The sequence below is a fragment of the Erinaceus europaeus genome, chromosome 1 (assembly GCF_950295315.1).
Source record: "Erinaceus europaeus chromosome 1, mEriEur2.1, whole genome shotgun sequence".
NCBI classification, from domain to species: Eukaryota; Metazoa; Chordata; class Mammalia; order Eulipotyphla; family Erinaceidae; genus Erinaceus; species Erinaceus europaeus.
In genome coordinates, this window is record NC_080162.1 from 108,624,339 (window position 1) to 108,648,890 (window position 24,552).

General features: G+C 41.4%; 1 protein-coding gene across 1 annotated transcript in view; it reads left to right on the plus strand.

Annotated features, from left to right (window-relative positions):
- The window catches only part of BLNK (B cell linker), a 104,669-nt gene that overhangs the window by 26,197 nt on the left and 53,920 nt on the right, over positions 1-24,552 (plus strand). Inside the window, exons 2-3 of the mRNA XM_016193575.2 lie at positions 12,317-12,382; positions 17,947-17,996. Of these exons, the coding sequence (XP_016049061.1) occupies positions 12,317-12,382; positions 17,947-17,996 (116 nt within the window). The remainder of the gene's footprint in view (positions 1-12,316; positions 12,383-17,946; positions 17,997-24,552) is intronic.

A 24,552-nucleotide genomic window follows, 5' to 3' on the forward strand; every position in this document is an offset into this window, starting at 1 on the left:
TAACTACAACAACAATAAAAAAACAAGGTCAACAAAAGGGAAAATAAATAAATAAACATATTAAAAAAATTTTTTAAGTTTTTAAAAAGAATGCGTTTTGGTGATTTAGCTTGAATATCAATGTGCAGTGCCTTCTTATGGTTGCTGGGCCCTGATGGAACTGGTTTTGCCTTCTGGAACTTGTTCTGACCCTCCACATACCTGAGCTGCTGTCAGGCTTTCTGAAGGACAGTCACCATCCATGGATTCTTCCCCTCCCTGTGAACTCTTAGCCTGTGGGTTTTCCCTAGTGGAAACTACAGAGATCTCCCTTCCTGCTAGTGCTGCCTGTGCTTCTCAGCCTGGGCCACACATTGGATTCACCTGGGAGCTAGTGGCCTAGACAGAGGCCATTAAAAGTTCCTGGGCTGGGGAAACAGCATGATGGCTATGCAAAAAACTTTGATGCCTGAAGCTCTGAAGTCCCAGGTTCAATCCTCAGTCACCACTATAAGCCACAGCTAAGCAGTGCTCTCTCTCTCTCTCTCTCTCTCTCTCTCTCTCATTAAAATAAATAGGTAAAATTATTTTTGAAGGTTCCTGATATGATTGTAATGTACAAAATCAAGGTCACTGGGTCAGGGAGATGGTGGCTAAGTTGAATAATAATAGTAGTAATAATAAAATATATAGGGGGAAAAAACTTTTCTGTTGGAAGGCATGAGGTCCCATGTTCAGTTCTCGGTACCACTGTCAATCAGAGGTAAGCAGTGCTCTGTGAAAGAAAGAAAGAAAGAAAGAAAGAAAGAAAGAAAGAAAGAAAGAAAGGAAGATAAAGAAGGAAGGACCATGTAGTGCACTGCTTTGCCAGTTGGTTTGAACATGACCCTCATTACATTGAAGGAAGCTTCAGTGCTCTCTGCCTTCTGTCAAACAAAGAGAGAAAAGAAAGAAAGAAAGAAAGAAAGAAAGAAAGAAAGAAAGAAAGAAAGAAAGAGAGGAAGGAAGGAAGGAAGAGGAAGCAAGCAAGCTATGGGGAAATGAAAAAGTAAACTCCCTGTTGAAGAGGGCTGGGCTGTTTGTGTTCCTTTCCTGGGGTCAGAGTCCATGCTGGGGTGCCAGGGTGCCAGGCTGCCAGGAGGTGGGCAGGGCACAGTATCTCTGTGCCCAACTTGTGTTGCTGTGAGCACAGGTGCAGGTAAAACCTGGTCATCAGAATCCACAGCTACTTCTCTCTGCTCCTCTCTGTGTTGAAAGCAGACATTACACCACTGCCCAGCACACCTGTCTGCCAGTGTGTTCTTTTCTGGGGGAGACTGTCTAGGTGAGCCTTTGGCATTGCACTATGGAGTAAAGAGGAAAAATTGCTACAAAAGATATTTCAGGAGGGAAGACAAGGATGGATATTTTAGGCAATAGGTGGGAAGATCTTCTGGCAGTTAGAAAGTCTTCATTTTTGCTGTCTATAGTTAAATGTGGCCTAGAAGGAGATAACCCCACCCATGCCTTTAACAAAAAAAAAGCTCTCCACTTTCTGTGATCAAAGAGGCACCAGTCCAAAGAAGTTTGTTAAAACTTCTGGGCCCGAAGGATGAATATGGGGTGATCTCACTCTCAGGCAGAAGTTGAAAAACAAGATCAGAAAAGAAAACACAAGTAGAACCTGGACTGGAATTAGCGTATTGCACCAAAGTAAAAGACTCTGGGGTGTGTGGGTGAGGAGAATACAGACCCAAGAATGATGACAGAGGACCTAGGAGGTTGTATTGTCATATGGAAAACTGGGAAATGTTATGTGTGCACAAACTATTGTATTTACTGTCAAATGTAAAGCATTAACTCCCCAATAAAGAAATTTAAAAAAAAAACTTCTGGGCCCTTACTGGGATTCTTACTCCATTAGTATGATTTAGGGCCCAGAAACCTGATATATTTTAATTTCATTTTTTTGGTGAGCATATTATTTTAAAAAATATTTTAAATTATTTATTTAATGAGTTTTAGTTAGTGACTTAATATTGGTTTACAAAATTACAAGGTGACAGGGCAACAATTCCATACCTTTCCCACCACCAGAGTTCTTTGTCTCCATTCCTTCCATTGGAAACTGCAGTGATTCGCCCAAGGTCACAGACATGAGTTGACTATTATTTCTATAACAATCTATCTATCTATCTGTCTGTCTGTCTGTCTGTCTGTCTGTCTGTCTGTCTATCTGTCTATCTGTCTATCTACCTATGTATTTTTTCTCCTTTTTTTCTATGGTCCTACCTTCTCTTCCTTTCTACATCACACCTATACCTATTACTACTTTTGAACGTTCTTCCTTTTTTCCCTTTTCTCTCCCTGGGTCCTGATGGAATTGGGTTTCAGACCCTCTAGTCATCTTCCCCTGCCATTCCCCCTCTGAAAGTATGGACCAAATTTATTTTTTGGGTGCACAAGATGGAAGTTCGGGCTTCTGTGATTTCTTCTCTGCTGGACATGGACATTGACAGGTGGATCCATATCCCCAGCTTATTTCTATCTTTCCCTAGTGGGGTAGGGGTCTGAGGAGGTGGGGTTCTAAGGTACATTGGTGAGGTTTTCTGCCCAGGGTATTCAGGATGGAATCATAGTAGCATCTGCAACTTGATATCTGAAAGGTGGTAAGATATAAAGCAGGACAAGGGGTCAGGCGGTGGTGCACATAGTTCTAAACACAGGATAAAATGTTTAATAAACATTAACCAGAAAGTAGGACTAGAGCAGATGAGAATAGGGATATTAGGGTGATAGAAAGTTGGAAAGTCTATTTTAGGAATGTTCCTGGGTGAGGGGCATGACTTTTGTAAATTTTGCTTGAACTTTACAGTTAACATGGAAGTAGACTAAAAATATTGACTGGGGAGATGGTGTCAGAATTGAGAATAGAATTAGAAAGCTGGACTAGGGCAGAAAGTAGCTCCCAAACTTGAAGAAATATATAGAAATACAATTAACTGCTTACCATCAATTTGACCCAGGGCTCATGTATATTCATGTTTAGCACAGGAGCCTGTGTAACCTCTGAGTCCCTGTCAGTCTGAGCTTATAGTCTATGGTCACAGCTGGGAACATTCTAGGCTGCTCTCATTTCCAGACCAGTGGTAGAGCAGGCGGACCCAACCTCCCTTCAGAAAGTGAGGCAGGAAGGGGAATGGTTTGTATAATGGTTATACAAAAAACTTTCATGCCTGAGGATCTGAGGTCCCAGGTTCAATGCCCTGTACCATCATAAATCAGAACTAAGCAGTGGTCTGATTAAAAAAGGAAATTGCTGCTCTACAGTGAGGGCAAGGTCCTAAGGAGACTCTCAAAAGTGTTTTTGATGATGTTCCTGATAGAAATTATCAGTGACGGTGGGAAGAGGTGTCTATTACAGGTCTAGACCCATTGTACTTATGGTGGAATCCAAGGATTCCCTGTATATTATTTATTTAGAATAGAGACTTAGAGAAATTGAGGGGGGAGGAGAAATTGAGAGAATGAAAGAGACAGAGAGACACCTGCATCCCTGCTTCACCACCTGTGTAGCTTTCTCCTGCATTTGGGGACTAGGGACTTGAACCTGGGTCACTGTGCATTGTATTGTGTGGGCTTAACCAGGTGCACCACTGCCTGGCTCCTGGATACATAAATATTCAGAGCACTGAGTTTGGCAGGTGGTTCCTGCCTGTGGAGGAGTGTACTCAGCCAATGTTGCCTACCACCACCTACTCCCCTCCCCAAGTGATAGCCATCATAGAACAGCAAAAGTTCACAGTCAAACCCAGTTCTAGAGCCCCTTCTACCCTTCTACCCTGGAGGAATCCACCAGATGTGTACGTCCTCCTTTTATGCCTCTAGCAGGCGGCACTCATTTTGACTTCTATTCTGGTAGGATTCAGTCTTCAAGGTCTCCTGCAAGGAGAATCACCACCAGAGACTTAAAATGCCAGTGTGGGCAGGCAGGGTTTCATCTAAGTATTTGTCATCACCATAGCAACCTTGCAAGGTGGATATTTACTGTCTTCGTTTTTCACAGATGTTCGTGAAGTAATAACCAGACCATAACATTTTTATATCATTTAATGGAATGGCCGAGGTTTTAAAGCACAAGAAAGAACCTCTCCCTGAGGACCAATTATCCTGACACAAGACTCTCAGAGGCAAGGCATTTAGCTCTATTTTCAGCAGCACGTTTCCCCTGTTCTCTACAGGTTTGGTCCTCTTCCCATACACCCACACTCTCACGGGTCTGCCACCACCTGACCCCCATCCATCTGGATTTCTTAGGCTCCTTGAGTCACATACCATTCCCTATCTCCCCACAATTCTAATGACTTATTAATGCATAATAAGATTTCATCAGGGGCCAGGCAGTGATGCACCTGGTTAAGTGCACGATAGAGTGTATAAGGACCTGGGTTCAAGCCCCGGGTCCCCGCCTATAGGGGGAAAGCTTCACAAGTGGTAAAGCAGGGCTGCAGGTATCTGTCTCTTTCCCTCTCTCTATCTTCCCCTCCCTTTTCAATATCTCTCAGTTTCTATCCAATAATAAATAAATAAAAACATTTCTTTTTAAAAAAACTTCACTGAGGTCATGAGAGTTGACACATCCATGTTATAATGTGCAAGGACTCTAGTTCAAGCCCCTAGTCTCCACTTGCTTGAGGAAAACTTCACAAATGGTGAAGCAGTGCTGTACATCTCTCTCTCTCTCTTCCTTGCTCCCTCTCTCTCCTCCTCTTTCCCTCCCAATTTCTGTCTCTGTTCAATAAATAATAACTTTTAAAATTATATTTATTTATTTATTGTGTAGAGGTGGCCAGAAATTCAGAGAAATTGTCTCCCTCACTCTCTATCTCCCCCTCCCCTGGATTTCTGGCTGTCCCTATCTAATAAATAAGATAATAAAAATATTTTTTAAAAAGGAGCCATGTAATAACACAGACATCCAAATTAGGTTCCTAAACTGGCCACTCCTCTTCTTTGTCTGAAGCTCTTAGCTTTCCCCCCACACAGTCATCTGCTTTACTTAGACACAACAAAAAGCCCACAGTGGAAAAAGGTGTGATCTTCTACTCACCAAAGTGTGTGCTCAAAGGGTGGTCTCCTGACCCAAGGCCTCAGCACCACTTGGGAACTTAAAAATGCAAATTCCCCCCAGTCCAGGTGACCCAATTAGAAACTCTGGGGGTAGAGCCCAGCCTTCTGGGTTTCGATAGCCTCCAGGGGATTCTGACTCACTTCACTTCAGTATGATAACTACTAGCCTATCAGACTTAAGCAACTAATTTTTTTGAAGGAAAAAAAAAACACTAGTGACTTTCCAATTATTTCTTTTTTCTGTTTCAGTACTTTATTAGATCTAAATTTACTGGGTTCTCTGGCTCCTTTCTCCTAATGTAAAACTGTTTCATGTAAAATAAACAAAATAAAACTTTTAACACAACATTTAAATGGAATAGGAGAGAATATAAAATTTGATTTGTTTTTATACAGATAACATAATTATTGTGATTATTTATTTTTACTCTTATTTTTATTTATTTTTTTATAGAGACAGAGAGAAATTGGGAGGAGACAGAGAAGGAGAGGGAAAGCAGAGGGAGAGGGAGAGGAAAAAGGGAGATGGAGAAGAAGGAAGGAGAGGGTGAGGGAGAAGGAGAAGGAAAGAGAGAGAGGGAGGGAGGAGAGGGTGAGTGTCTCGAGTAAGGAATTAGAGCAAGGAGTCACTCAGAGAGCATGTTGGGGTTAAGCAATAATTCTTTACTTATTTTAGATGCCAGAGAAGGGTCACACAATTCACACAACACGCAGTCAAACCGACACCTCTCCTGACTGGTAGCTGTTCACAGGTAAGGCTCACGATGTGGTCACCATCTGCTGTGTTGCCAGACTGGAGATCTGCTGGTGCGACCAGATGAGGGAGGGTCTCCGGAAGCTGGGGAAGCAGTTACTTAGCCTAGCCGTGTGTGCTTAAGCCTTTAGCAGCACCAGCAGCATCCCAGTCAGTAATGGTGAAGATGCTTCATCCAGATGGTTTCTGAGCCTTTACTTACATTTAGCTTGCCTCTGGTTTCAAAGTTACATCTCCATTGGCTAATCACGTTCAGGTTGACATCTTATCCTATGTATATATATATATATATATATGTCTCTGTCTTTATCACACTATGCAGGCGCACTATGGATACTATAGTTACTGGCGTTACATGTTCTCTACAGTGAGGGAGAAGGAGAGGGAGATGGAGGGAGGAGAGGGTGAAGGAGAAGGAGAGGGAGAGGGAAGGCGGTAAGGGTGAGGGAGGAGAGAGTGACAGTGGGAGAGAGAGAAAGGAGAGAGGGAGAGACTCCAGCAGCACTAATTTTCTGCTCTTGAAACTCCTCCCCCCCATCCCTGCAGGTGGGGATATTGCATTTATTTAAATGACTTGCCCGCTATCTTTAAAAGCCAGGTCATACTGATTTAAAATTGCACACTGACATATTTTAAACATGTGTTAGGTTAGCTTTGTTCTCTATTCCATTTCGTCTTGGTGAACATGGCTGCCTTTAAAGAATCAGAACACTGTGACCCTATCATCCTTCTGCTGACCATGTAAGACTGTCTTTGAAAGGGGGAATCAAAATGAAGCTGTTCTATGCCTTGCCTGTCTCCATTCACCCACAAAAACACCAGGAAACAACTGGTGTTTAAAGCAACCAGGGAAGTGGCTCAGTGTCTGAGCTCTGGACATGCCAGAGTGAGGTCCTGGTTGGATCCTTCACACAGCAAGTGAAGAGTCATATTCTGTTTTCTTTTCTTTTTTTCCTCAATAAATGAATTATTATTTTTAAATGAATAAAGACCAGCAAAGTAGTTCACTTGCATAGGGCACTGCTTGGTCATGTGCTTGGCCTCAGGTTAGAGCCCAGCCCCTGCCACATTGAAGGAAACCTCAAGTGCTGTGGTGCCTCTCTCTCTCTCTCTCTCTTTCTCTCTGCCTCTATCTAAATAAACCAAACACTGGTAATTCATGGAGTACAAACTCTCCTGGAATAACCCAGTGGTAAGCTCCTTGGCTACTGTATATATTATGAGTTGTAGTAGAGGGAAAAAAAGAAAGTGTTCCCAAGTGGAGCGATCAGTAACAGAGAGAGCATCAAGGCCCTGGGTCAACAGTGTGTGAAAAGTGCTGAAAGGAGCTGAGAGTACTGCCATCATCTTCCTGTGCAAGGGACTCCGTTCCCTGCCTCCCCCCCCCCCAGGGGACTGAAGTACAGCAGTAACAGCACACTGGCCTTAAGGATTTGTGTGAACAAAATGCAAAGGGTAGTAGAGGGCAATAGCAGAGTGGCTCTGCAAATTACTGTATTGCCTGAGGCACCAAAGGCCCCAGGTTCATCATCTACCCCACTCCCCACATTACCATCACCACAAGCCAGAGTTTACAGTGCTCTGGTGGAAAAAAAGAAAAAAAGAAAGAAAGAAAGAAAGAAAGAAAGAAAGAAAGAAAGAAAGAAAGCCTATATATAAGTTCTGAATTCTTGCAAGTCTTAGCGTATGCTTACATGCTAGTCTTTGCCACTATGTAAGGAGGAGGCATGCATCTTAAGAATCCATCTACACCTAAAGAAAACAAGAGTTTGGAGAGACAACATAATTGTTATGCACAAAACTTGAATATCTGAGACTCTGAGGCCTCAGGTTCAGTCCTTAGCGCCACTGGACCTGAGCAGTGCTCTGGTGTCCCTCTCTTCCTCTAACTCTTTTTTTTTATTAAAAATAAATAGAAGACAAAATACTGAAAAAAAGAGAAAATAAGACAGGGTGGGGGTGATAGAATAATGGTTATGCAAAAAGAACCTCATGTCTGAGGCTCCAAAGTCTTAGGTTCAATCCTCAACACCACCAGAAGTCAGAGGTGAGCAGTGCTCTAGTAAAAAAATAAAATAATAGTAAGAATAATAAGAAAGTAAAATTAAAAAATATAGACACAAATATATATTAAAATATAGGGGGGAATTTTAAGCATAAACCATGGTATTTATAAAACAGTTTAAGGGGGCCGAGCAATGATACTCCCAGTACAAAGCACAAGGACCCAAGCAAGGATCCAGGTTAGAGTCCCTACTCCACACCAGCAGCAGGGATATTTCACAAGCAATGAAGCAGGTCTGCAGAAGTCTCTCTTTCTCCCTCTCTGCCTCCCCCTCCTCTCTCAGTTTCTCTCTGTTTTTTCCAATAAAATGGAAAAAATGCCCACCAGGAAGAGTGGATCTGTCTTGCTGACATTGAGCCCCAGCGATAACCCTGGAAGTAAAAAAAAAAAAAAAAAAGAAAGAAAGCAATTTAACTTACCATAATTAATATTAGTAATAATAATTTTAAAATGCCAAAGCAATTAGAAATGCCAAAAAGCATCAAATACCAATTTGAGTAAATGACAAAAGTATATCAAAGCCTTCTGTAACAATTTCTACCTGTTCATCAAACATACAAGAAAGTTATGCTTATACAAACCAGCCCCCAACTCTCTTGTGAGAGAGTTATCTTGCCTTTGTCTCACTCTCGGCAAACATCTCCTCAAAGTCATCATGCTGGCTCATTTCCCCATCCAAGCTAGTTAAATATTAACCTGTTTATAGACAGTCCATTCAGGTACAGTCAGTTTGCAACCAGAGTTTCCATGTGAAGTTTCTAACTTTCTTCTTTTTCAAACTATTTCAACCTCTCTGTCTGAAGCTCTCTTTCTTGCAACTCTCAGACTACTTTTCTCTCATTTTCCCTCATTTCTTTATCTCATAGAACAAAATTGTGGGATAAGAGGGATACAATTCCATATGATTCCCACCACCATAGTTCCGTATCCCATCCCTTCCTATTCTTTATCCCCCTGGGAGTACAGACCAAAGATCTTTATGGGAAACAGAAGGTTCTGACTTCTATAATTGCTTCTCCACTGGACATGGGCATTGACAGGTCAAACCATACCCCCGGCCTGTTTCTATCTTTCCCTAGTTGGGTTGGGCTCTGGGAAGGTAGGGCTCCAGGACACACTGGGGGTGAGGTCCTCTGCTCAGGGAAGTCAGTTTGGTATCATGGTAACATCTGTAACTTAGTGGCTGGAAAGCATTAAGATACAAACCAGAGCAAATTGTTTAATAACTAGAAACATAAAGGTAAGAATAGAGCACATGAGATTTGGGGTTTTCATGTTGTAAGAGGCTACGAAGTCTACTTTAGATATATTTCATGGGGCCCATGACTTTACTAATTTTTGCCTGAGCCCTACAGCTAACATGCAAGTGGGCTAAAAGTCTTGTCTGAGAAAATGGTGTCAGAAATGGGAATAGGACTAGAAAGCTGGATCAGGATAGTGAGTAGCTCCCAAATATGAGAAAGATATATAAATACTGTTAACGGTAACCCCCATTGATCTGGCCCAGGGCCCTTGTCTATTCATATTTAGCACAGGAGCCTGTGTAACCCCTGCATCAGTCTGAGCTCACAGTCCATGGTCACAGCTGGGAACATTCTAGACTGCACTCACTTCAGGACCAGTCTACCACTCTACCAGGAGTGGTAGAGTATGTTGACCCAGCCTTCCTTCAGAGAGTGGGGCAATTTCTACCACTGTTTTTCTACATTGAGGGCAAGGACAAAAGAAAATTTTAACATAGTAGCCAAGGAGCTTGAGAAGCTCAGCTAAAGTAGCAGGAGGTGGGGGGTGGGGGAGCCCTGCCAAGACATGAGAGAACCCAGCCAGGTCCAGAGCTGAGGAAACCACCTTGGGACAGGGTGGGGGACTTTATATAGGATTTTGGGAAGGCCTGGTGGTCTTAGATTTACAATCTAGGGAGTCCGGCGGTAGTGCAGTGGGTTAAGCGCACGTGGCGCAAAGCGCAAGGACCGGCATAAGGATCCCGGTTCGAGCCCCCGGCTCCCCACCTGCAGGGGAGTCGCTTCACAAGCGGTGAAGCAGGTCTGCAGGTGTCTCTCTTTCTCTCCCCCTTTCTGTCCTCCCCATCTCTCTCAGTTTCTCTCTGTCGTATCCAACAACAACATCAATTATAACTACAACAATAAAACAACAAGGGCAACAAAAGGGAATAAATAATAAATAAAAAATATTTTTTAAAAAGATTTACAATCTATTCAGAGATATTTCTGCTTGGATGAGTCTGGTGCAGGCAGGAGTAAGCTAAATGTTCCCTGTGTGGGTGAGAGGTCTGCTAGTTCCCAGAACATCCCCTTCAGTCTGTTTCAGTGAGATAAATTCTTTCCATGAGAGTAGGGACGGGCCTCAGTATAGTTCCTTTAGATTCCTTTAGTAGGTTTAGGTTATATGAAAACAAAGTCTAGAATACTCTGGGTCTCTGAGATCATGCAAAGATCCAGCTCAAAAGGTTATCTCTGGTGGACTCCTAGCCTCTTCTCCCTTACTCATCCTTGCCTCTCTACTTTTTTACTGAACTCTTGAACATATAGAACCACCATCCCCCACTTCCCTGAATGGGGAATATTAAAGGTGGTCTCATTTAACTAAACCTCCCCACATCTGAATTTGGCCTCCTTGGTGGGTTGCCTAGGAAAATGGATAATTCCAAGATGCAGCCTTATTGAAGTCCTGCAGACATTGCTTTTGTGCTTCTACTTCACCCTTCATGCTAAAGGAACATACCTTTCCCCACAGCCCAACTGAGGCTGGACTGGTACTTCTGAAGGGATGATGGAAAATTCTGATCATGAAAATTTCTAGTGATGGTGAGACCCAGATCTAATCTCAGGTTCAGAGCCACTACCTCAACTCCTCACCCTCCCTGTTTCTCCACCACTGAAAAACCTGTCAGCTTATGGTTTGTTTGTTTGTTTATTTATTTATTGTTAGTGATTTAATAATGGTTTACAAGATCATAAGCTTACAGGGATATAATTCTGCACTGCAGCCACCACCACAATTCTGTGTCCTCCCCCAATGCCTACCTGAAGCTCTCCAACCTCTACCCAAGGATAACCATCACAGTTTTCACAAAATCTTAGTGAAAAATTTGACTACTTCCCCACCATAAATTCATGTGTTTCAATCCTTTCATATTGCAAATATGAGCAAAGCCAGTTTTTTCCCCCATTTTATTTGATAGGACAGAGAGAAATTGAGAGAGGAGGGAGAGATAAAGAGGAAGGGAAAAAGACAGACGCCTGAAGCCCTGCTTCACTGCTTGTGAAGTGTCTCCCCACTACAAGTGGGGAACTGGAGTCTCAAACCTGCATGAGTCCTTGCGCTTAGTATTATATGTGCTTAACTGGGTATGTCATCACCCAGCCCCCACAAATGTATATTTTTTGAAGGGTCTATGGTATTGTATGGTTTTGTGTTTTGTTTTGTTTCACCAGAGCACTACTCAGTTATGATTTATGGTGGTGCTGGGGATTAAACATGAAACTTTAGAGCCTCAGACAAGAAAGCCTTTTCACATAACACTATGCTATCTCTCCTGCCCTCCATACTACTGTTTCATCAAGTTCAGTTAACTAGTTCCCTTTTCATGACCGATGGCCATTTAGTTTGTCTCTGGGACTTTTATGGGGAGGGTGCAGGATAGATTAGGGCTATTATATATAAATGCTGCTATAAAATTGGTACAGGTATCTAATGAGATCAGTTTATGACTATGCTTATAAGTCAAATACTCAACTGTGGAATTTCTGGGTCAACAGGTATGAAAATTTACATTTTTGACAGATATTGATTGTAATAATTTATATCCCCTAGAATATCTGTGTTCTCATGCTCTTATCAACCCTACTTATTATCATATTCATTTTATTTCTTTTTTATATAAATTAAATATCTTTGATTAGCCTTTGACTACTTATATTTTGTCAGTGTTCACTAGGTGTTCACAGTTGTTGCTCATTTTTCTGAACAAATTGTTAATCTTTCATTTTTCACTGAGTTGTAAGATTTCTTTGTATATCAAAACATGTAGTCTTTGTGAGCCAGGGAAATGGCATCTTGGTTATTATGCAAGAGATTGTCATACCTGAGACCCTAGAGGTTCCAGGTTCAGTTCCTGACACCACCATATGCCAGAGCTGAGCAGTGTTCTATTCAGAACAAGCAAACATGTTGTTATGATTAGTGTTATCAAATATTTCTTTCAGTATTTATCAGTGAAATTAGAATTTCCCTCTACTCAGATACAAGATGGTCAAATTAAGTAAATATAGTATAATTAATTCTATTCAGTAGAGGGTCTTTTACCCTGTATCCATGAATGATCAACAACATTTTTAAAAGAATCAACCTTGTTCTTAATATTTTATGTTTAATTTTGTTTCTTGAAGGCAGCTTCAGAAGATGGTCCATGATATTAAAAACAACGATGGTGGAATAATGAACAAAATCAAAAAGTAAGTCAGACTTCGGAATGCTATATGAACATTTGTTTATAGAAATCAAATCTTGTGTCAGCCTGTGTGAGGTGCAAGAAAACAAACACTGCTGTGCCAAGTGGTGGCACACCTGGTTAAGAGCATGTATCACCATGCACAATGACCCGGGTTCAAGCCCCTGGTCCCCACCTACAGGGGGAAAGCTTCACAAGTGGTGAAGCAGTGCTGCAGGTGTTTCTCTGTCTCTTTCTATTTCTCTCTCTCTCTCTCCCAACCTCTGTACTTCCCCCTCCTTCTCAATTACTCTCTGTTCTATCAAATAAAATAAAGTTTTAAAAAAACAAAACAAAATAAACTCTCCATTACTGAAGGAAGAGATGCAACTACTCTAGAAGACAGCTTTTTCTTACTCATGGCCAGGGTCCACAGTGACCAGATCTACATTCAGGAAACATGGTCTTGCATGATTTTCCCTCTCACTGCAGGGACTGTGAACTGTGCTATCCCAGGTGCTTGACTAATGCCAAGGTAAAAAACTCAGCTGCTTATGTAACCAGTTAACTAAGGATCAGTAGGCAATACTTGGAGAAACCCAAACCACAGTTACAGGAAGACAACTCAGCTTCTTTAAGAGGACATATTAGTTTTCCATATTTTGATTTCTGCCTTTTCAATCACTGCCTTGAAATGGTGTTTTCAACTGACACTTGAAGAGGGGAAGCTAGAGGTCTGCATCTTCCAGCACGTCACAAACTCTTAAGGATTTATATGTATATATATAATCAAGAGAATAGAAATTGTATGTATCTGCATTTGCCACTTAAAATCTAAGTCAAGAGGAGAAGGGAAGTGATATACCATTTTCATTTAAAGTCTTTGTGGTTTTTGTTTTTACCGGAGCACTGCTCAGCTCTGGCTTAGGGTGGTCCAGAGACTGAACCTGGGGTGTTGGATCCACAGGCATAGAAGTCTTTTTACATAACTATTAGGCTATCTCCCTGGCCTCCCTCAATTTCTTTTTCATTATGAAGGCAATACAGATTCACCAGGGAAAATAAATTCAGAATTATTCAGAATTGAAATCTCCCTCCTCCCTATGCTCCCTGCTTATCAAAAATAGACATTGTCATCTGTGAACTACACATATACTACATATATGACAGATATGATGCACACCTGTGCTTGTAAGCATTTCATATCCTGGTGGGCACATATTATATAAAAAACATTCTGCCAACTTGCTTTGTGGGCTCTACTTAATGTGGGGTCATAGATAACTTGTTTTGTCTTACATAATGCAACATCATGGATAGCCTTCTTTGTTGGTATCTAAAAATAAAATGCATTCCTTTTCTTTTTTCTTTTTCTTTTCTTTTCTTTTCTTTTCTTTTTTTTTTCTATAAGGGCTTTACTGGGGCTTCATGTCTGCACAATTCCTTTGTTCTCAGTAGACTTTTTTTTCTCCATATAAATGGTGAGAGGGAAAAAGAAAGAGAGGAGAGACACCGCAGCACATCACCACTCATGAAGCTTTTCCCCTTTCATGGTGCTTCCATGTGGCTACCAGGGCTTCAACTGGGGTCCTCAAATATGATAAACTTCCCATGCACTCATGTTGAGAGACATTTTTTAAAATAATTTTATTTATTTATTTTACTATTATTTTTTAATTTTTAAATATTTATTTCCCTTTTATTGCCCTTGTTGTTGTTTTTTAAAAATATTTATTTATTCCCTTTTGTTGCCTTTGTTGTAGTTATTATTGTTGTCGTCATTGTTGGATAGGACAGAGAAATGAAGAGAGGAGGGGAAGTCAGAGGGGGAGAGAAAGACAGACACCTGCAGACCTGCTTCACCGCCTGTGTAGCGACTCCCCTGCAGGTGGGGAGCCGGGTTGAACAGGGATCCAAACCGGGATCCTTATGCTGGTCCTTGTGCTTTGCACCACCTGCGCTTAACCCACTGCACTACCGCCCAACTCCCAACTCTTATTGTTGTTTTACTGTTGTAGTTATTATTGTTGTTGTTATTGATGTCATCGTTGTTGGATAGGACAGAGAGAAATGGAGAGATGAGGGGAAGACAGAGATAGGGAGAGGAAGATAGACACCTGCAGACCTGCCTGTGAAGCGACTCCCCTGCAGGTCCTTGCACTTTGTACCACGTGAGCTTAACCCGCTGTGCTACCACCCGACTCCTTATCTTATTTCATTTTAATGAGAGAGAGAGAGAGAGAGAGAGAGGAGAGAGAGAGAGAGAGAGAGAGAGAGAGAGGCTTACGGTGCTTCTGGAGATTTTCCTTGGAACCTCAGGCATGAAAGTCTTTTGCATAGTCATTATGCTGTCTTCCCAGCCCGACAGACATTTTTAAAGAGGTCATTGGGAGTTTCAACTGGCACAACCTATTTGGAAGGGAATCTGAAATCATCATTCAAAGTTGTGTAGCCATTTCTTTTTGATTAACTATTAAAAAACAATATTTCAATAAATATTTTCAGACTTTGAAATACCAGAAAGTTGATACCCTAAAATAAAATTTCTGAGTGGAAGGAATTGTGGTTTGAGTTATTGATATTAATAAATTGCTTTCCCCAAAGTTTGTACACTGACAGTGTATCCAAGTTAATTTCCCTATGCCTTCATCAGAGTATCTTTATTCTTTTTGGTCTTCACTACACTTAAAAGTAAAAACTTGGGGGGAGTCGGGCGGTAGTGCAGCCGGTTAAGCGCAAAGCGCAAAGACCTGGCTAAGGATCCCGGTTTGATTCTCCGGCTCCCCACCAGCAGGGGAGTCGTTTCACAAGCGGTGAAGCAGGTCTGCAGGTGTCTATCTTTCTCTCCCCCTCTCTGTTTTCCCCTCCTCTCTCCATTTCTCTCTGTCCTATCCAACAATGACATCAATAACAACAACAATAATAACTACAACAATAAAAAAAAAACAAGGGCAACAAAAGGGAATAAATAAATGTAAAAAAGTAAAAACTTGGGCTGGAGACATAGTTCATCCAATCGGGCATGTGCCTTGTCATGCATATCACCCTATATGTTATTCTTTTCATTTATTATTTCTGATAGTCTCATCCTAGGTTCAAGACCCTGGTCCCCACCTGCAGAGGGAAATCTTCACGAGTGGTGAAACAGGTTTCTGTCTCTCTGTATCTCTCCCTCTGTAAATCCCCCTTTCCTCTCAATTTCTCTCTGTTTCTATCCAATAGTAAATAAATAAAAATACTTAGAAAAAGAGAATCTCATTGAATAAGAGAGCCCTGATGGTCATTGTTTTAACCAGTAGCACTCAATATGATTTGTCCTACAGTTTCTGGTTTTATAGTATGAAGTCTCAGAGAGAGCAAGATAGCATAATGGTTCTGAAAAAGACTTCCATGCCTGAGGCTCCAAGGTCCCAGGTTCAATCTCCTGTACCACCAAAGGCAAGAGCTGTACTTTGGTAAAATAATAATAATAGTAATAATAATTCTCTCCATAAAATGTCTCTCTACTCCATGGTGAGTCATATTCTCACCAGCCATGGAGCTCAAATTGTCTATTTCATTTTTTTTTTATTTATTTATTTTATTATTTATTTATTCCCTTTTGTTGCCCTTGTTGTTTTATTGTTGTAGTCATTATTGTTGTTGTCGTTGTCGGATAGGACAGAGAGAAATGGAGAGAGGAAGGGAAGACAGAGAGGAGGAGAGAAAGATAGACACCTGCAGACCTGCTTCACCGCCTGTGAAACGACTCCCCTGCAGGTGGGGAGCCGGGGTTCAAACCGGGATCCTTATGCCGGTCCTTGTGCTTTGCGCTGTCTATTTCATTTTGCCCAGTGCTCCTCTAAGCACTTTCCTTGAGAAGTCATGCTTTCTGTCAGAAGGGAAAATATGGCTGCCATAGGCAGTGCTCAGGGCAAAGCCAATGGCCTTTTGGTTGTTAGTGACCATCATCACTCTTCACTAGGCAACAGGTGCTACTTTGAAAGGAGGAAGCACAGTTGAATGCACTGGCTTCCTAACACAGGACCGTGACAGTGTTGTCACTAGTTCATGGCCAAATGAGACCATAAAGACCTTGAAGTGCTGGGGGTTGACATGCAGCTGTCTACTGCTTAGTGAAGCCCCAACCACACTTTCATTCCTGGGCAGTGTTCAGTGACCAATAGTTCTTGCTTGAGTCTGTTTCTAGTTCTGAGAGGATATCCCTCATATATTTAGGTCTATTAAATCCCTGTGTTTTTCTTTTGGAGGGGGAGTGATGGCATAGCAGGTTAGTGACTGGTTTCTCTTGTTAATGTTTTTTTTTTTATTATGATAGAGACAGAATTATTGAGAAAGAAGGGGAAGGGAGAGAGAGGGAGAGGAATAGAAAGAGAGACTGAGACTTGCAGCTTGCTCTACCACTCGTGAAACTCCTGGCAGGTGGGGACTGGGGACTTGAACCCAAGTCCTTGCACATGGTAACTTGGTGCTTTATTGGTGGTGTGTCACCACCTGGCCCCTTGGTTTCTTTTTTAAGTTTAATTTAGTCATTGGATAAAAACAGCCAAAAATCGAGAGGGAAGGGGGTGATAGAGAGGAAGAGAGACAGAGAGACACCTCCAACACTGCTTCACCGTTCGCAAAGCTTTCCCCTTGAAGTTGGGGACTGGAAACTTAAACCTGAGTCCTTGAGCATTAGAACACATGTGCTCAACCAATGCACCATCCATTGCCCTCACCCCCCTTGGTTTCTGTCTCTTAAAGCTTTATTTGTCTGTGAAAAGATCTGGCACCAGCCCCAGTTTTGTGTTTTGTTTTGTTCTGATTTGGTTTGGTTTGGTTTGGTTTTAGTATACCAGGGCTCCACATTTGTATGACTCTCCCACTCCTGACAGACTTCTGGTTTTTTTTTTTAACTTAAAAGGGAAAATAAAAACACCTGCCATGAATGGTATTCCCACATAGTAGGAGACTCTAACCAGAGTCCTAGCATGTGGTAAAGTGCACACTCTGCCAAGTGAGGTACTTTCTGGCATAGTTTGTTTCATTTTTCTTCCCTCTGCCACCTTGGACAGTCTCTCTTTGAGTCTTCTAACTCTAATGATAATCTTTCCAGCACATTCTGCCTGCTGCTTGCTATGAAGACTGAATGAAATAATAGATCTAAGACCCACTGGGGAAACAAAAAGGAGAATTTTTATGAAAATACAAATATGGTTAATTTTGCAAAATTTACAATTCTGGCTCCTAAGACTCGTCCTTGAAATTGCTTATTAACAAAGTTCATCTCACATATACCTGTCAACTTCTCAACATTTATTTTCCCTTGAACATTTGACCTCAGCTCTTCCTAGTATTCTTACCTCTCAAAGAATTTTCAGCATCGGACTTTGACTTTGCCAAGTCATGGCCACAGCAACCACTGGGAAGGTGGCGAACCACTGCCTAGTGGCTTTACTACATTTACAGTGTGTTCTTCCCACGTGGGGTGCCAAAGAGGCCACTATTCCACTAACAACATACATGCCATCTTTATGTCTACTTATGTCATGGACCTTGCCAACAGTTGTCCTACCCACTTACCTTTTGTCTAATGGTTATCTACAGGCTGAAAATCAAAGCGCCTCCAAGTGTTCCTCAAAGGGATTATGCCCCAGGTAAGAGTGTTTTGAAAATATTTCAACTCAGACCTTATTTATTATTCACTTATTATACTTAGTTTTACCAGAGTACTTCTCAGCTCTGGCTTATAGTGGTGCTAAGGGCCTGTAGTGCCTTGGGTATGAAAGTCTTTTTATATAACCATGATGCTACCTCCACAGCCCAATCTTAACCAATGTGATGATCATATTTATTTATTGAAAGTGAAACTATGTGGGGCCAGGAGGCGGTGCACCAGGTTGCTTGCACACATGATGGTGCGCAAGGACTGAGGTTCATGTCCCCAGTCTCCACCTACAGGAGGGGGGATCTTCATGAGTGGCGAGACAGTACTGCAGATGTCTCTCCCTCTCTATCTCATTTCTTCTCAATTTTTTCTCTGTCTATACAAAATTTAACAAATGAATAAAATATTAGGGGCTGGGTGGCGGTGCATCTGCTTGAGCACACGTTACAAAGTGCAAGGACCCGGTCCCTACCAAGAGAGGAAAAGGTTCACAAGTGGTGAAGCAGTGCTGCAGGGATCTCTCTGTCTTTCTCTCTCTCTGTCTCCCCTTTCCTCTCAATTTCTGGCTATCTCCATCAGATAAATAAAAGATAATAATTTTTAATATTAAAAAATTAAAGAAACTATGGGGGTTCGGGAGGTAGTGCAGCGGGTTAAGCACACATGGTGTGAAGTGCAAGGATCTGCTAAAGGATTCTGGTTTGAGCCCCTGATTCCCTACCTGCAGGGGAGTTGCTTAACAAGTGATGAAGCAGGTCTGCAAGTGTCTATCTTTCTCTCCCTCTCTGTCTTCTCCTCCTCTCTTGATTTCTCTCTGTCCTAACAACAACAGTAATAACAATAACAACAACAACAACAAGGGCAACAAAATGGGAAAAATGGCCTCCAGGAGCAGTGTATTCGTAGTGCAGGCACCAAAAAACCTGGAGGCAAAAGAGAAAGGAAGGAAGGAAGGAAGGAAGGAAGGAAGGAAGGAAGGAAGAAAAAGAAACCAACAAACTATGTAAGACTCTCTTATAAACAAGTGTTTTCACATCCTTTAAATTTTGGAATGGTCTAATTTGTTAAGGATTTGACTATTATGAGGATAGAATGCTCTAACCATCCACCCACCCATCCACCATCTAATCTATTTGTCTATTAATTTATCTATTGTACGTTTATTGATAATATTTATGTGTTAGGCACATACAAAGTCTTAGACAGAAATATAGCACTGAACTATACCATAAAATTCTTAAATATTAATAAAGTAAGGAAAGTCTATTCTGTGAAATTTCAAAAGGTAGAATTAGGTTAGTTCAATTGTGTGATTTCTTCTCTAGCTTAAACATCTCCAGGTAGTTCCCATATTCCACCTGCTCTTTGATTCATTCAACAAATGTTACAGGAGTGTGTCCCATAAGTTACATTTTGTGCTTAGCTATGGGGTATAGAATAAAGTGCTTGGAACACAGAACTTGCACGCTTAAGAGTCCAGGTCTAATTCTTTGCACTGAAATATGCCAGAGGTCAATAGTACTCTGGTCTCTCTCTAGCACTCTTAAACACATATAATATGAAGTGCAAGGACGCATGCAAGGATCCCAGTTCAAGCCCCCGATTCCCCACCTGTAAGGGGGTCGCTTCACAAGTGGTGAAGCAGGTCTGCAGGTGTCTATCTTTCTTTCCCCCTCTCTATCTTCCCCTCTTCTCTCAATTTCTCTCTGTCCTATCCATTAAAAATGGGAAAAAATGGTCTCTTGGAGCAATAGATTCATAGTGCTGGCAACAAGCCCTAGTGATAACCCTGGAGGGAAAACACACACACACATAAATTAAAAGACAAATCTTATGAAGTTGTATGCATATTTCAGTGATTTCACTGTAAAGCATTAACCCCCTCAATAAAAAAAGATAATACATTTTAAAAAATCTTTACAAAAAAAAACCCAAAAAACTACTGGATCAGAATTTATATTAAAAAAAAAAAAAAAACTCAGTATTTCCAGAGGGGCTACAGAGCAGCAGCAACTGTGTTTCTCTCCTCTCCGCTCCTGCTCCTGGGTCAACTAGGAATACCAAAGGAGACCACCTGGGACCACAACAAGGCAGGACTAGAATGACTTCAGGAACCCACCAAACAACCAGTGAGTGCAAACACGTGTGGCTCGTGGACAGAGAGGAGCCTAAGGAGAGATTGAGCAGCTGGTAACAGTCCAGAAGTTTACCAGTTGAGGCATCACCTCCAGTCTGTTTTATCAACAAAAAGTCTGCTGAAGAGAGGAGATAACTCCCTTAAGACTCACCAACTGTGAGTCTCCATTGCTACTGCCCTCAGAGGCTGGAGCAGCAGGGGGAGGCCCAGTGCTAACATCTGGGAACAGAGAACTGACCAGGAAACTAGGGAGATCTACACCTCAGTGACCTAGCAGTGGGACTGTATAGTGGGAGCTTTCCACATTGTTATCCTGATAAGAACATGATGAATAATTGCCTCAGAAACCACAGACTATAAATGGGACTTGATTAAACACTCACAGGGTTCAGCAGTGCTTGCTGCCCAGCTTGGCAGAGAAGCTGAATTGAGCCCAGAGCTTTGGATCCTTGGGGTGAGAGTCTCTTTGCATAACCACTGTGCTATCTCTCCCCCAATCTGCTTTATCTCTTGGTCAGGAGTGAGTGATTAAGCTAAGAAGCCTACTTATAGTTTAAATGCCCTCAGGCTCCCATAGCCTACAGAGAAGAAAGAGGCTTTAATAGCTAACTGTGCTCCAACTCAGAGACTGAAATAATATTGAAACAACTGTTAATTTCCATAGCTGTGAACTATTTAAGTACCTTACTTAGACATAAGTCAATCCAGGCAATAGTGATCAGTAATTTGAAAAGTACTGAGAGAGGGACCTCATAACGTATTATATAGAATGGTTAAAGCAATGAGAAGAAATAGAAACAGGACAAGAGTCCAGCTAAAAGCTGTGACCAAGTTAGAGATCCTGGAATAAATGAATGATTTCCTAGATACCTAAGAGCTTCCAAAATTAAATAAAGAGGAACTAGATAATATGAACAGGCCCATCACAGTTAATGAAATGGAAACAGTTATCAAAAACCTTTCCAAGAATAAAAGTCCTGGACCAGATGGTTTTACAAATGAATTCTATAAAACCTTCAAAGAAGAGCTAATACCTCTACTTTTAAAAGTCTTCCAGAAGATTGAAGACACAGGAATACTCCCTGCCAGCTCCTATGAAGCCAACATCACCCTGATACCAAAAGCAGACAGGGACACAACCAAAAAAGAAAACTACAGACCAATATCTCTGATGAACATAGATGCGAAAATATTGAACAAAATTCTAGCCAACCGGATACAGCAGTATATTAAAAAGATTGTTCATCATGACCAAGTGGGGTTTATTCCAGGGATGCAAGGTTGGTTTAATATACGTAAATCAATCAACATGATCCACCACATCAATAAAAGCGAGACCAAAAATCACACAGTCATATCAATAGATGCAAATCCTTTAACAAAATACAACATTTCTTTATGGTCAAAATGCTACAAAAAATGGGAATAGATGGAATATTCCTGAAGATAGTGGAGTCTATATATAGCAAACCTACAGTCACCATCATACTCAATGGTGAAAAATTGGTAGCATTTCCCTTCAGATTAGGTACTAGACAGGGCTGCCCACTATCACCATTACTATTCAACATAGTGTTGGAAGTTCTTGCTATAGCAGTCAGGCAGGAGCAAGGAATCAAAGGGATACAGATTGAAAGAGAAGAAGTCAGACTCTCCCTATTTGCAGATGACATGACAGCATACATATAAAAACCTAATGAATCCAGCAAGAAGCTTTTGGAAATCATCAGGAAATACAGTAAGGTGTCAGGCTATAAAGTTAACATACAAAAGTCAGTGCCATTCCTCTATGCAAACACTAAGTTAGAAGAAGATGAAATCCAGAAATCAATTCCTTTTACTATAGCAACAAAAACAATAAAGTATCTAGGAATAAACCTAGCCAAAGAAGTTAAAAACTTGTATCCTGAAAACTATGAGTCACTACTCAAAGAAATAGAATAAGACACAAAGAACTGGAAAGATATTCCATGTTCATGGGTTGGAAAAATTAACATCATCAAAATGAATATACTACCCAGAGCCATATACAAATTTAATGTTATCCCCATCAAGATCCCAACCACATTTTTTAGAAGAATAGAACAAATGCTACAAATGTTTATCTGGAACCAGAAAAGACCTAGAATTGCCAAAACAATCTTGAAAAGAAAGAACAGGACTGGAGGCATCACACTCCCAAAATCTCAAATTGTATTATAGGGCCACTGAAATCAAAACTGCTTGGTACTGGAACATGAATAGATACACTGACCAGTGGAATAGACTTGAGAGCCTAAAAGTAAGCCCCCACACCTATGGACATCTAATCTTTGACAAAGGTGCCCAGGCTATTAAATAGGGAAAACAGAGTCTCTTCAACAAACAATGTTGGGAAAAAATGGGTTGAAACATGCAGAAGAATGAAACTGAACCACTATATTTTGCCAAACACAAAAGTAAATTCCAAGTGGATGAAGGACTTGGCTGTTAGACCAGAAACTATCAAATACTTACAGGAAAATATTGGCAGAACTCTTTTCCACATAAATTTTAAAGATGTCTTCAATGAAATGAATCCAATTACAAAGAAGACTAAGGCAAGCATAAACCTATGGGACTACATCAAATTAAAAAGCTTCTGCACAGCCAAAGAAACTACTACCCAAACCAAGAGACCCCTCACAGAACGGGAGATCTTTACATGCAATATATCAGACAAGAGTTTAATAACCAAAATATATAAAGAGCTTGCCAAACTCAACCACAAGAAAACAAATGACCGCAATCCAAAAACCCCAGAGGACATGGACAGAATATTCACCACAGAAGAGATCCAAAAGGCCGAGAAACACATGAAAAAATGCTCCAAATCTTTGATTGTCAGAGAAATGCAAATAAAGACAATAATGAGATACCACTTCATTCCTGTGATAATGTCATACATCAGAAAAGGTAGCAACAACAAATGCTGGAGGGGTTGCGAGGTCAAAGGAACCCTCCTGCACTGCTGGTGAAATTGGTCCAACCTCTGTGGAGGGCAGCCTAGAGAACTCTTAGAAGGCTAGAAATGGACCTACCCTATGATCCTGAAATTCCTCTCCTGGGTATATGTCCTAAGGAACCCAACACACCCATCCAAAAAGATCTGTGTACACATATGTTCTTAGCAGCACAATTTGTAATAGCCAAAACCTGGAAGCAACCCAGGTATCCAACAACAGATGAGTGGCTCCTCTGCTATTAAAAATGGTGATTTCTTCTTCTTCTTCTCCTTCTTCTCCTTCTTCTTCTCCTTCTTCTTCTTCTTCTCCTTCTCCTCCTCCTCCTCCTCCTCCTCCTTCTTCTTCTCCTCCTTTTTTTTTATTTAAGAAAGGATTAATTAACAAAACCATAGGGTAGGAGGGGTACAACTCCACACAATTCCCACCACCCAATCTCCATATCCCACCCCCTCCCCTGATAGCTTTCCCATTCTCTATCCCTCTGGGAGCATGGACCCAGGGTCATTGTGGGTTGCAGAAGGTAAAAGGTCTGGCTTTTGTAATTGCTTCCCCGCTGAACATGGGCGTTAACTGGTCGGTCCATACTCCCAGCCTGCCTCTCTCTTTCCCTAGTAGGGAGTGTCTCTGGGGAAGCTGAGCTCCAGGACACATTGGTGGGGTCTTCAATCCAGGGAAGCCTGGCCAGCATCCTGATGGCATCTGGAACCTGGTGATTGAAAAGAGAGTTAACATACGAAGCCAAACAAATTGTTGAGCAATCATGGACCCAAAGCTTGGAATAGTGGAGAGGAAGTGTTAGGGAGGTACTCACTGCAAACTCTAGTGTGCTTCTGCTTTCAGGTATATATTTTGCAGTAGTTTATGGATACGTGTGAACATATGCTCTCTCTCACAGAAACTGGTGTATATCTAGGTTTGGGGACTTTGTTAGAAAGTGAACCACCTGAGATGAAATTAGAGTATACTATGAAAGGGAAGGTGTCACCCGATTAATGAAGCTGAAGGGTTATCATTCCACACGTGAAGTCTCTGGACACAGTCTGAAGTGAAGCATGTTGAGGTGGCAATTGTTGCGTTGGTTAGGTTGTGATCGGCGGATGCAATATTATTTGATATGGATTGGGAGAGGCATACGGGAAAGTGGGCCCTATCCAAGGGTTCCAGGACTGGGGGAAGTAGGGGCTCTATAGTGGAGATGTGAGGTTCCTGCTGTCTTAGGGTTCAAAAAGATAATCGATAGTTAATGTTATCATCACATTATTTGGTAATTGGGTTAACTTTGAAAAGTCCTTTTGTTATGGTTTGCTGTCCAGTACCCAGTATCTTGTATATAGCTGTGCTATTGGATGCTTCTGATCTACTTGGTCTAGGCTTTTGAGAGAGTCCGCATATCAAATACACAGCCTGTATATTAAAAAGATTCA